Source organism: Salvelinus fontinalis, chromosome 34 (genome assembly GCF_029448725.1).
Source record: "Salvelinus fontinalis isolate EN_2023a chromosome 34, ASM2944872v1, whole genome shotgun sequence".
NCBI lineage: Eukaryota > Metazoa > Chordata > Actinopteri > Salmoniformes > Salmonidae > Salvelinus > Salvelinus fontinalis.
This window is the reverse complement of record NC_074698.1, coordinates 29,955,388-29,967,029: the sequence shown is the minus strand read 5'-3', so window position 1 is coordinate 29,967,029 and position 11,642 is coordinate 29,955,388. Positions and strand designations below refer to the sequence as shown.

The 11,642-nt window shown below is 43.4% G+C and overlaps 1 protein-coding gene across 1 annotated transcript in view; it reads left to right on the top strand.

Moving 5' to 3' along the window:
• Positions 1-2,631: 2,631 nt before the first annotated feature.
• LOC129832787 (extracellular serine/threonine protein kinase FAM20C-like) overlaps positions 2,632-11,642 on the top strand; it is a gene marked incomplete at its 5' end in the record, with an annotated part of 15,653 nt that continues 6,642 nt past the window's right edge. Inside the window, 2 exons of the mRNA XM_055896786.1 lie at positions 2,632-2,750; positions 10,204-10,319. Of these exons, the coding sequence (XP_055752761.1) occupies positions 2,632-2,750; positions 10,204-10,319 (235 nt within the window). The remainder of the gene's footprint in view (positions 2,751-10,203; positions 10,320-11,642) is intronic.

Genomic DNA, 11,642 nt, shown 5'->3' with positions numbered 1-11,642 from the left:
CTCACTGTGTGAAGAGTTTAGAAAAAGTGACCTAAGTATTGAGAAATGGGTCCTAGCGATTGTAAAAAACTGTAATACAGCACGCTCCCGGCCCGGCCCGGCCCGTCACATCACTACCCTGTCGGTAAGACATCCCGCCAAACCACAGCAGCTGTAGGCTCTAAGCTTCCTCCTAGATAGGTTACTGCAGACAGGGTCGCTGTGACCATGGCAACCACTGTACCTGCTAGTCAGTCAGGCCGGAGCAAAAGCGGGCTGCACTGTTCCACTGTTTTTAAAACGACAACAGCACGAGAAGTAAGAGACGTTTAAACAGAAATAGCACTGGAATAGTTAGTGTGTTTGTTGCTGCATTTGAATGAGAAGTTATAGACTGTTAAAACAGCAGAAGCATGTGGAGTTAGAGGACTCAGTATGTAGTCATAGCAATGGTAGACAGTATAGTGTGTGTGTGTGTGTGTGTGTGTGTGTGTGTGTGTGTGTGTGTGTGTGTGTGTGTGTGTGTGTGTGTGTGTGTGTGTGTGTGTGTGTGTGTGTGTGTGTGTGTGTGTGTGTGTGTGTGTGTGTGTGTGTGTGTGTGTGTGTGTGTGTGTGTGTGTGTGTGTGTGTGTGTGTGTGTTTTCTGGAGAGGGTAGGTTCCACACTGTAGTAGCTCCCAGTGTTGTTAGTGAAGATGACATTCTGAAACCTAACTCACATGGCTAGTTTGGAGTGTTCTTATCTAACTTCTGTTTGACAGCATCTTACTGTCTGTGGCAGTCAGGCACGTCTTGACTTCTGAATGAAAAAGCTCTTACCATTTCCATTAAGGCTACAGAATGATAGCGAAAGAGCACTTAAAATCAGCATCCTTTTGTCTGCCTTTTTACCACCTCTCTGGTAATCTAGTGTTGATAAGGTGCTTGATATGGTGACTTAAATGGCAGGCAGGTGTGTCACGGTGCATTATGGTGTACCACCACTATGAGGTCACCTTTAGAATTCTGGACCTACCCTTTCCTCAGGTGCACAGTGTTGCCTTTTATACTCTCCTGAATCAGTCTGCCACGTCTCGTTTATTTCCCCTCCCATCCGCAAATAACAACTTTTGTTCCCTTTTGGTCGGGGAGAAATTGAATGGATCATAATAGCGGCTGGGGGATTTACGGTTAAAGGGGAGCTTGCCTGACATGGAAAGAATAGGATGTAAGATATTTTCCATTACGGACTTGGCAGTGCTGGGGTTGTCAGGCGAGGTGGATGCACCACCACCCTGCTCTGAGGTGGAATGGCTGGAGGGAGAAGAAACAGAGGAAGGGAAGGAGGGAGGAAGGAAGAAGGAGAAGAAGAAAGGACTGGGGAATGTGGAATATGGTCCGGGTTTAGCTGACTGACTGGGTTTGAGCTAGCATAAGTTTGGTGGTAATGGGACAGGTTAAGGCCAGGTGTGAGTGTATGTGTGTGCGTCTGTCTGCATGCGTTCCTGTGTGCCTCCATGTACAGTGCATGTGTGTGTCAGCATAACATACACCTGGAGGGTTTCTCCTTTAGATAAAACAAAAATATATGTTTTATTGTCACCTACACTGGATGTTTCATAGGGTCAGCCATAGTAGTACGCCACCCCTGGAGAAAAGAAAGGTTAAGTGTCTTGCTTTAAGGGCACATCAACAGATTGTTTCACCTTATCACCTACCTGCTACCCTAGATACTCTGTGCAGGCAGGCAGGCAGGCAGGCAGACAGACAGACAGACAGACAGACAGACAGACAGACAGACAGACAGACAGACAGTATCAGCAACAGCAGCTGAGTCAGACCATGTTCCATGTCTCCTGTCTGTCCTGTCTGTCCTGTCTGTCCTGTCTGGCCTGTCTTCTGTCCTGTCTGTCCTGTCTGTCCTGTCTGTCCTGTCTGTCCTGTCTGTCCTGTCTGTCTGAGGGGCTGAAGGAGCTGCTACAGGATATGAACAGGAAACTCAAGCAGCGTGTGTGGCTCACTATACTGTGGCTCACTATACTCTACTGCTGGGTCCCGCCGTCTTAAACTGTCTGTGCCCCAAATGGCACCCTAGTCCCTTTATGGTGTGCTAGGGAAAAGAGGGACAATTCAGACATGCACATCTGGGCAGTCTGCTCCCAGACTGGAACTATGAATGTTAGCTATAGATATGCAGATAGATCCTAATGCAGTCACATGGGGGAAATCTTGGTTACTCACATTCATAAATGATTTCAAATGATTTCACATTCATTTGCACTTTCGGAAAACGTTCACTACATTCCTACTGTATCTTTTCAGTGCTGGAGAACTCTGGTGCTCGTGGCCTTGAATGTTCAATCAATCAATCAAATGTATTTTATGAAGCCCTTTTTACACCAGCAGTTTTGCTTTACAGATACCCAGCCTAAAATCACAAAGAGCAACCAATGCAGATGCAGAAGCACAGTGGTTAAACTCCCTAGAAGGCTGGAACCTAGGAAGAATCCTAGAGAGGAACCAGGCTCCGAGGGGCTAGTCCTCTTCTGGTTGTGCCCGTTGGAGGGTACATGTGGCCATTAAGGCTACAGTAGATGACCAGCAGGGTCAAATAAAGACAGACAGTTGTGCTTCATACTGAACAGGATTTTGTTAATGCTAACATTCTTCTAACGTTGCCTCGACCTCTGTGTCTTCCAGGCAGACCAGGGAACAGGAGACACCCCCGGACTTCTTCTACTTCTCTGACCTGGAGAGACACAACGCTGAGATCGCTGCCTTTCATCTGGACAGGTGTGTGTGTGTGTGTGTGTGTGTATGTATGTGTGTGTGTGAGTGTGTGTGTGTGTGTGTGTGTGTGTGTGTGTGTGTGTGTGTGTGTGTGTGTGTGTGTGTGTGTGTGTGTGTGTGTGTGCGTGCGTGCGTGCGTGCGTGCGTGCGTGCGTGCGTGCGTGCGTGCGTGTGTGTGTGTGTGAGAGTTTGTGTGTGAGTTTGTGTGTGAGTTTGTGTGACATGCACTTTCGGCATGACTAACACACACCTCAAATGTGTTTTGGGGGGGATAGATCAGCTTTAATACTGCAGATAGATTGTGGGTTCTGTCAATGTAAGTATCTGCATCATTTCCAATCCCCCATATATATATATTTTTATATATTTTCCTTTATTATTTTCCCCTATGGACATGGTACATTTTACATAAGTTATCTCTTTATCTATTTTTATCCCACCCTACCAACAACCCCTCCATCTATCTGAAAACTTCTTATGGCTGCAAGACAAAGTGTTGAGTAGCCAGTGAAATCGTGCCCATTTCAAACGGCCTCCTACTCAAATCTTGCTCGTACAATATGAATATTATTATTCTTTTTTGATAGAAAACACTTTCTAGTTTCTAAAAGAGTTGGAATTATTTCTCTGAGTGAAACAGAAGTCCTTCTGCAGCACTTTTCCTGACCAGGAAGTGAAATGTCAGAAATCGATGCTCTTTTCAACTCGATGCCTATACATGGTCTTAACACTTAGGAGTCTGCTGACACTCTATACGCCTTCCTATTGGTGTAAAGAGGATGTCAGAGAAGACATTTTTGTGCTCCTCTTGGTCTGTGGTGGAAAAAAAACTATTTCTTTGACGTGACCGTCCACTTCCGGTACTCTGAAGGAAGTGGGATTGACTTCTGTTTTGCCCTGGTAACGAACGGCTAACGTCTCCGGCTCGAATTGTTTTTGATACATGTGACCATATCATCGTAATGTATGTTTTTTCAATATAGTTTAATCAGATTATTGAAACTTTATTCGGGAGTTTTGCCGTGTTCCGTCCTCTGACTGTGTTTACGTTGGAGAAATTTATGCCACTCGGCTAGTGCCAATGCTAATTGAAGAGGGAAATTTGCCATTCTGAATCGAAACAACGACTCATCTGGACAGAGGACACGTTCTTCAACATTCTGATGAAAGATCAGCAAAGTAAGACCCATTTTATGATGTTATTTCATATATCTGTCGTGCATGTGAACTGGCCGTGGGCGCCCAATTATTTCTGTCTATTGTAGCTACGCTAATATAGCGATACATTTTGTTTTCGCTGTAAAACATTTAATAAATCGGAAATATTGTTTGGAATCACAAGATGCCTGTCTTTCAATTGCTGCAGACTATGCATTTTTCAGAAATGTTTTATGATGAGTAATTAGCTATTTGACGTTGGTGTCTGTAAATATTATGGTTGCTTTCGGTGCAATTTCGGATTGTAGCTGAAATGTAAACTATGGTTTATACATGAAATATGCACATTTTTAGAACAAAACATATGCTATACAATAAATATGTTATCAGACTGTCATCTGATGAATTTGTTTCTTGGTTAGTGGCTATTTTTATCTTTATTTGGTCGAATTTGTGATAGCACCTGATGGAGTAAGAAACTGATGGAGTTAGAAAAGTTGTGTCTTTTGCTAACGTGGTTAGCTAATAGATTTACATATTTTGTCTTCCCTGTAAAACATTTTAAAAATCGGACATGTTGGCTTGATTCACAAGATGTGCACCTTTCATCTGGTGTCTTGGACTTGTTAATGTGTGAAAGTTAAATATTTAAAAAAAAATCGATTTTGAATTTCGCGCCCTGCACTTTGAGCTGGATGTTGTCATAAGTGTACAGGTGTCGGGCTGCCCCCGTAAAAGGTTAAATTCTTGTTAATATAACTGCACTGTCCAATTTACAGTAGCTATTACTGTGAAAAAAATGGCTTGCTATTGTTTGAGGAGAGCTCCTAACAACAAAACACTTTTTTCACCCCGTTAGGTTTGATAAATTAACCTCTGAAGGTGAAATGTGTACTTACATTCTGAAATATTGCTCTTTCCCAAGTGTTGTTTTGTTAGTTAATATCCTTTCATATCCTAAAAAGGTCCATATAGCATGCATGATCGATTTTGTATTTCCACTCGTTCAATTTGCAAAGAAAGGAATCTGTGAAAATCTAACCCTAAACGTTATTTCAACCAGTCAAATCACGTTCGTATTTATTCCTGAGAGATCCTAGAATGTAATCAGACGTCATTATATCATTAGGGGTGTTGTATATCCTATAGGATACCCAATTTGGTCAGAGAGTGATGCCTTCATGGCACGCCGATGACTCGGCCGGTCTTCACTTGATCGACTGGAACTTTGTCAAATAAGCACCAATCGGGGTCAAACAAAGCTAGCTAGAAAGCCAATGAGCTGGGCTTTACGGCAGTGTTGGGAGACCCCCTCTCTGTCGCAAAGTGTCGCTGCTAACCTTGTGCGACAGCAAACCTTTTCCTTTTGGACAACAATTATAAGAATATGGAGAGTTATGAAGTTATGGAAACTGGGTGTTTTGCAAATGTTGAACTTATAATATGGCTACTAATACTGGAAAAGCTCAATCAAAGTCCAAGTATACAGATTTGCGATATTCTTGCAGAAAAATGTCATGTACATGTGAATGTCTCTTTCACGATTTGCCCAAATGTACCTGGGTGACTTCACACTAAAAGTAATGTGGTTTGCTCATACTTCAAGGTATCCGTCTGAAACTTTGCACATACACTGCTGCCATCTTGTGGACACCATCAGAATTACAACCAGAGTGATGGCTAGATTTGGGGCCTTTCTGTTGCATTTCAAAGATGGTGGTAGAAAAAAAACGGTTGGTTTTCTCTTTGTATTTTCTTCTACCAGATCTATTGTGTTATATTCTCCTACATTCAATTATCATCTCCACAAACTGTGTTTCCTTTCAAATGTTTCCAATACTATGTATATCCTTGCTTCAGGGCCTGAGCTACAGGGCAGTTAGATTCGGGTATGTAATTTTAGGCAAAAATGGAGAAAAAAAGGGGGCTATCCCTATAATGCATACCTCGATTGTTTATACACAGCAGGCACCACACACGCTTAGCAGGTGTTCTGTGACTGTGTTTTCACCCTCTCTGCCATCCAAACACACACATGCATATAGACTTTTACACAACTCAAACAAATGTGGAATCAAAACAGAGACAGAAATGTCTCTGGTATTATCAGGAAATTAGAGTTTTTTTCTAACAAGTCTGTCAGTTTTAAGCTGTGATAACTGTAGTAGTAAGTTATCAGTTCTTCCATTCATCATTATACTATGGTATACATAATGGTATGGTCCAATACATAATGGTCTGGTCCAATACATAATGGTCTGGTCCAATATGTAATGGTCTGGCCCAATACGTAATGGTCTGGTCCAATATGTAATGGTCTGGTCCAATACGTAATGGTCTGGTCCAATACATAATGGTCTGGTCCAATATGTAATGGTCTGGTCCAATACGTAATGGTCTGGTCCAATACGTAATGGTCTGGTCCAATACGTAATGGTCTGGTCCAATACATAATGGTCTGGTCCAAGACACACACACGCACACAAGTCTGTGCCTGGTTCCCTTGTTGTGGATAGAGGATAAAGCTCACTGTGCTAGCAGGCCGGCCGTGTAGACGTTACTCTCTCTCTCTCTCTCTCTCTCTCTCTCTCTCTCTCTCTCTCTCTCTCTCTCTCTCTCTCTCTCTCTCTCTCTCTCTCTCTCTCTCTCTCTCATACATACATACATACATACATACATACATACATACATACATACATACATACATACATACATACATACATACATACACACACATTCTCTCACACACACACAGACACACAGCCCAGTGGAATGCAAGGCCAGGGCCAAAGGCATGTGTTTGTGTGTGCACAGTGGGCTGAGGAGAGGAAACCAAGGGACATGCCAATGCTAGCTGGGCATGATTTAAGGCAGGGAGGAGGTGACTGTGCTAGCCCCTAAAGACCAGCTTGTATTTAGGTTGTTGTTAGGTTGTGTATGCCAAGCGGAGGCTGGCTATATGAATTACGGCCTTGTTGTTTGGCGCAGGGCCGCACCATCTTCTGGACAGCAGCCTGTGGAACTCTGCGTTTGTGTCCCAAAGGGCCCCCATTTTCACTTTGTACTGCACTACTTTTTACCAAGTAGTGCACTGCAAAGGGAATAGGGTGCCTTTTGGGATGCGCATCTCAATCTGATTTAGATGTATATAGCAGTGTGTTAAAAGCAGTCTGGAATAGCTAGAGGAATGTGTAGGAAGAGGAGAACAGGAGGAAATGCATAGCCTCTTCTCTTCAGTCCTTCTATTGTTGGACAGTGGACACTGTTGATACAACATTGTGTTATCGTTATACTGTGTAAGGGTTTAACTCAAAGTCTTTCCACTTCCACACATTGTACCATGTTAACCTACACTGTGCAGTCCTCCCCATAATCTACACTGTGCAGTACTCTACACTCTCTGTATGCAGTACTCTACCCATGACAAGAGTGCGGTACAGAGAGAGAGAGAGAGAGAGAGAGAGAGAGAGAGAGAGAGAGAGAGAGAGAGAGAGAGAGAGAGAGACACCACAGAAAATCAAAGTAAACTTCAATGCTATTTGGCTCTAAACAGACAGTACATGGTGGCAGACTATCTGACCACTGTGACTGATAGAAAACTGAGGAAAACATTGACTAGGTACAGACTCAGTGAGCACCGTCTGGCTATAGAGACCGGTCGTCACAGACAAACCTGGCTGCCCAGAGAGGACAGGCTGTGCTCACTCTGCTCCAGAGGAGAAGTAGAGACAGAGGTCCATTTCCTACTACACTGACAAATACTCAGACCTAAGAGCATATTTCTTTCCCAAAATTATAACTCAATACAAAGAATTTGAAACTATAAAAGATGAAGAAAAAATCAAATATTTATTGGGTGAAAAGCCAAAATGTGCAGTTTTGGCAGCCAAATATGTGTCCTCCTGCCACAACCTGAGGGACAGCCAGTGAAAAATGCAAAGTAATATTGATAATATTTCCCATTTAGCTTAGTTTTGTTTTGTCTTTCATACCAGGTCATAAGTCTTCTCAAGTCATATTGACACTGGTCTACTACTGTTGCTTTAATTTATTGTTGTTCTGATTAATATTGTTGTTGTAGTTGTTGTTAATGGTAATCCCATGTCCACTACTACTGTTATTATGGCTGTTGGTCCCACCATTTATTTATATATAAATATATATATATATTTTGTATATATATATATACATATATATTTGATTTTTATTTTTTCGATATGTATACTTTGACAATGTAAGTAATAACGAACCTACCATGTCAATAAAGTCAATTGAATTGAATTGAATTGAGAGAGAGAGAGAGAGAGAGAGAGAGAGAGAGAGAGAGAGAGAGAGAGAGAGAGAGAGAGAGAGAGAGAGAGAGAGAGAGAGAGGGAGAGAGAGAGAGAGAGAGAGAGACACGGAGAGAGAGAGAGGGAGAGAGACGGAGAGAGAGAGAGAGAGACACGGAGAGAGAGAGAGAGAGAGACACGGAGAGAGAGAGAGAGAGAGAGACACGGAGAGAGAGAGAGAGACACGGAGAGAGAGAGAGAGACACGGAGAGAGAGACACACAGAGAGAGAGAGACACAGAGAGAGCCTGACTCCATACAGGAGTTTCTTTGTCATCTGGTTCATGGTGACTGTGCACTTTGAGCAGCTATATCTCCTGAGAGCTTTCATCTGGTGGCTAGGGTTTCATCCTTGCAGCCCCACGCCCTGTCTCCCTGTCTCTCTCCCTGAGAGCTAAGACTTCAAGGTTACACACATACACATACACACCACACACACACACAAACCCACGCTCACACACTCCACTCCCAGGAGTCTAAGCCTTAGAGAGGTCATGCTGCAGGAAGCAACGACAAGGATGGTTAAAGAGGTATGGAATGAGTGGGAGGCCTGGCCCAGCTAGTGTGGCATAGACAGAAATAAGGTCAGTTGGAAGAAAGGAAGGAAAAGCGAGAAGTTAAAGCAAGAAAAGGATGGACAGAAAGAAGGAGAGGGGTAGAGTAAAGGGATGAGAGTGAGGAGAGAGAAGGAGAGTGGTAGAGTAAAGGGATGAGAGTCAGGAGAGAGAAGGAGAGGGGTAGAGTAAAGGGATGAGAGTGGGGAGAGAGAAGGAGAGGGGTAGAGTAAAGGGTTGAGAGTGGGGAGAGAGAAGGAGGGGGGTAGAGTAAAGGGTTGAGAGTGAGGAGAGAGAAGGAGAGGGGTAGAGTAAAGGGTTGCGAGTGGGGAGAGAGAAGGAGAGGGGTAGAGTAAAGGGTTGAGAGTGAGGAGAGAGAAGGAGAGGGGTAGAGTAAAGGGTTGAGAGTGGGGAGAGAGAAGGAGAGGGGTAGAGTAAGGGTTGGGAGTGAGGAGAGAGAAGGAGAGGGGTAGAGTAAAGGGTTGAGAGTGTGGAGAGAGAAGGAGAGGGGTAGAGTAAAGGGATGAGAGTGGGGAGAGAGAAGGAGAGGGGTAGAGTCAAGGGATGAGAGTGGGGAGAGAGAAGGAGGGTAGAGTAAAGGGTTGAGAGTGGGGAGAGAGAAGGAGGGTAGAGTAAAGGGATGAGAGTGGGGAGAGAGAAGGAGAAGGGTAGAGTAAAGGGATGAGAGTGAGGAGAGAGGAGGAGAGGGGTAGACAAACAAAGAAGATGTCTATGAGGAGAAGGAGAGAGAGAGAGAGAGAGAGAGAGAGAGAGAGAGAGAGGGAGAAAGAGAAAGAGAAAGGGAGCAGGAGAGAAAGAATGAGGAGTCCCAGTCTCTCAGGCCAGTGCGGTTTGAGCGACCGGATGCTGAAGTTCAATAAACAGAACTTTAAAAGCCAATGAAAGGAGCTAAAAGATTATACTGTAAAATAGATGAATTATTCATAATATTTCACACACACTAGCAGGAAGAAAGAGGCCCATATACACACACACACACTCCACCGTTGACACTTTGGATTGAAAATCATTCTTTGCTTCTCCCTCGAGCAGGAAATTGTGTCCTGGTTTTTATGGCACATCATTTTCAGATGTTTATTTGTGATAATAGTTGTTGATGATGTGGTGACGAAGAGTATTCCATCATTAAGCCCTTACAGAATAAATAAAACAAGGTATGAAGGCCCTAAAAATATTCTATCTCATCAGCATGTGGTTCCATACACATTTATTTTATGACAACACAATGGCTTGTAGAACAATGGTGTCATATATATTATCCCTTGTGGGATCAATAAGGTCTTATAGAAGAATTTACTTCTTCTCCTGGGTTTTCTAATGGGATAATTCCAGACATCTACGTTATGTTTCACACTGATCTTGATGTATGTATATCTATGGTCTCTTCCCTCAGGATCCTAGACTTCCGGAGAGTGCCCCCGGTGGCGGGAAGACTGGTTAACATGACCAGGGAGATACGGGATGTGACCAGGGACAAAAAGCTCTGGAGGACTTTCTTCATCTCCCCAGGTAAACACACTGCTTTCTACATTCTGACAACGATCCCACAACATTCCCACAGACTACCTACGGAGTTTGGCAAACTCAAAAATTAGATTAGATATTTCTTTATTGTCTGTTTCTTAAAGATAACTTATTCCCACTATGGTTGGCGTTACTATGTGATCAAAGCAGTAGTTGAGGATAGTTTCCATACTTGTGACCAGGGAAAACTCTGGTTCCTAGCTTCTGTGTAGGCCTGTAGATGAATCAGACTGGATATTTAGATTAAACTATGGTTCCTAGCTTCTGTGTAGGCCTGTAGATGAATCAGACTGGATATTTAGATTAAACTATGGTTCCAAGCTTCTGTGTAGGCCTGTAGAAGAATCAGACTGGATATTTAGATTAAACTCTGGTTCCTAGCTACTGTGTAGACCTGTAGATGAATCAGACTGGCTACTTAGATTAAAACTATGGTTCCAAGCTTCTGTGTAGACCTGTAGAAGAATCAGACTGGATATTTAGATTAAACTCTGGTTCCTAGCTACTGTGTAGGCCTGTAGATGAATCAGACTAGCTACTTAGATTAAACTATGGTTCCTAGCTACTGTGTAGGCCTGTAGATGAATCAGACTAGCTACTTAGATTAAACTATGGTTCCTAGCTACTGTGTAGGCCAGTAGATGAATCAGACTGGACATTTATATTTACCTCTAGTCAACAGTAGTGTATTGTGTATTCACTATGCCGAATACAGCTTAGTTGAGTTTATTTGTAGGCACGACACAGAAAAACACAGAATCTCCAGGGAGTCCCCCAAAACACACACACACACTTCAAAAACCTTTCTGAAAACAAGCAAACTGCAAAGCACAATAATTCACCAGAACAACTCCTATTTAGAAGCTGGATCCAAGTCCTCCCCTAACAAGGAGTCCCATAAATAATTCCCTTTAGCTTAGTGGTTCAGTGCTGGGCCAGTGGTGGCGAGGAACCGACCGACAGACAGACAGACAGACAGACCGACAGACAGACAGACAGACAGACAGACAGACAGACAGACAGACAGACAGACAGACAGACAGACAGAGTGAACTTCCCCATAGTGAACTTCCCCTTTAATGTACAGGGCTGTTGCTGAGTTCTGAGCTTCTAAAAGCTGTCTTCAGACTGTCTGTTAGATCCCCATGCAGCCCAGTGAACAGCTATGTGGAATAACAGAGACCATTCTATCTGACAGGAGATTAGTGCTACACTCAGACAGTTTGCTGGCTCAGCACTCACCTCCCTACCTCCCTGAACCCAAGATTAAGAAACCAATACCAGTCTGGCTCTACAACACCCTGCCAG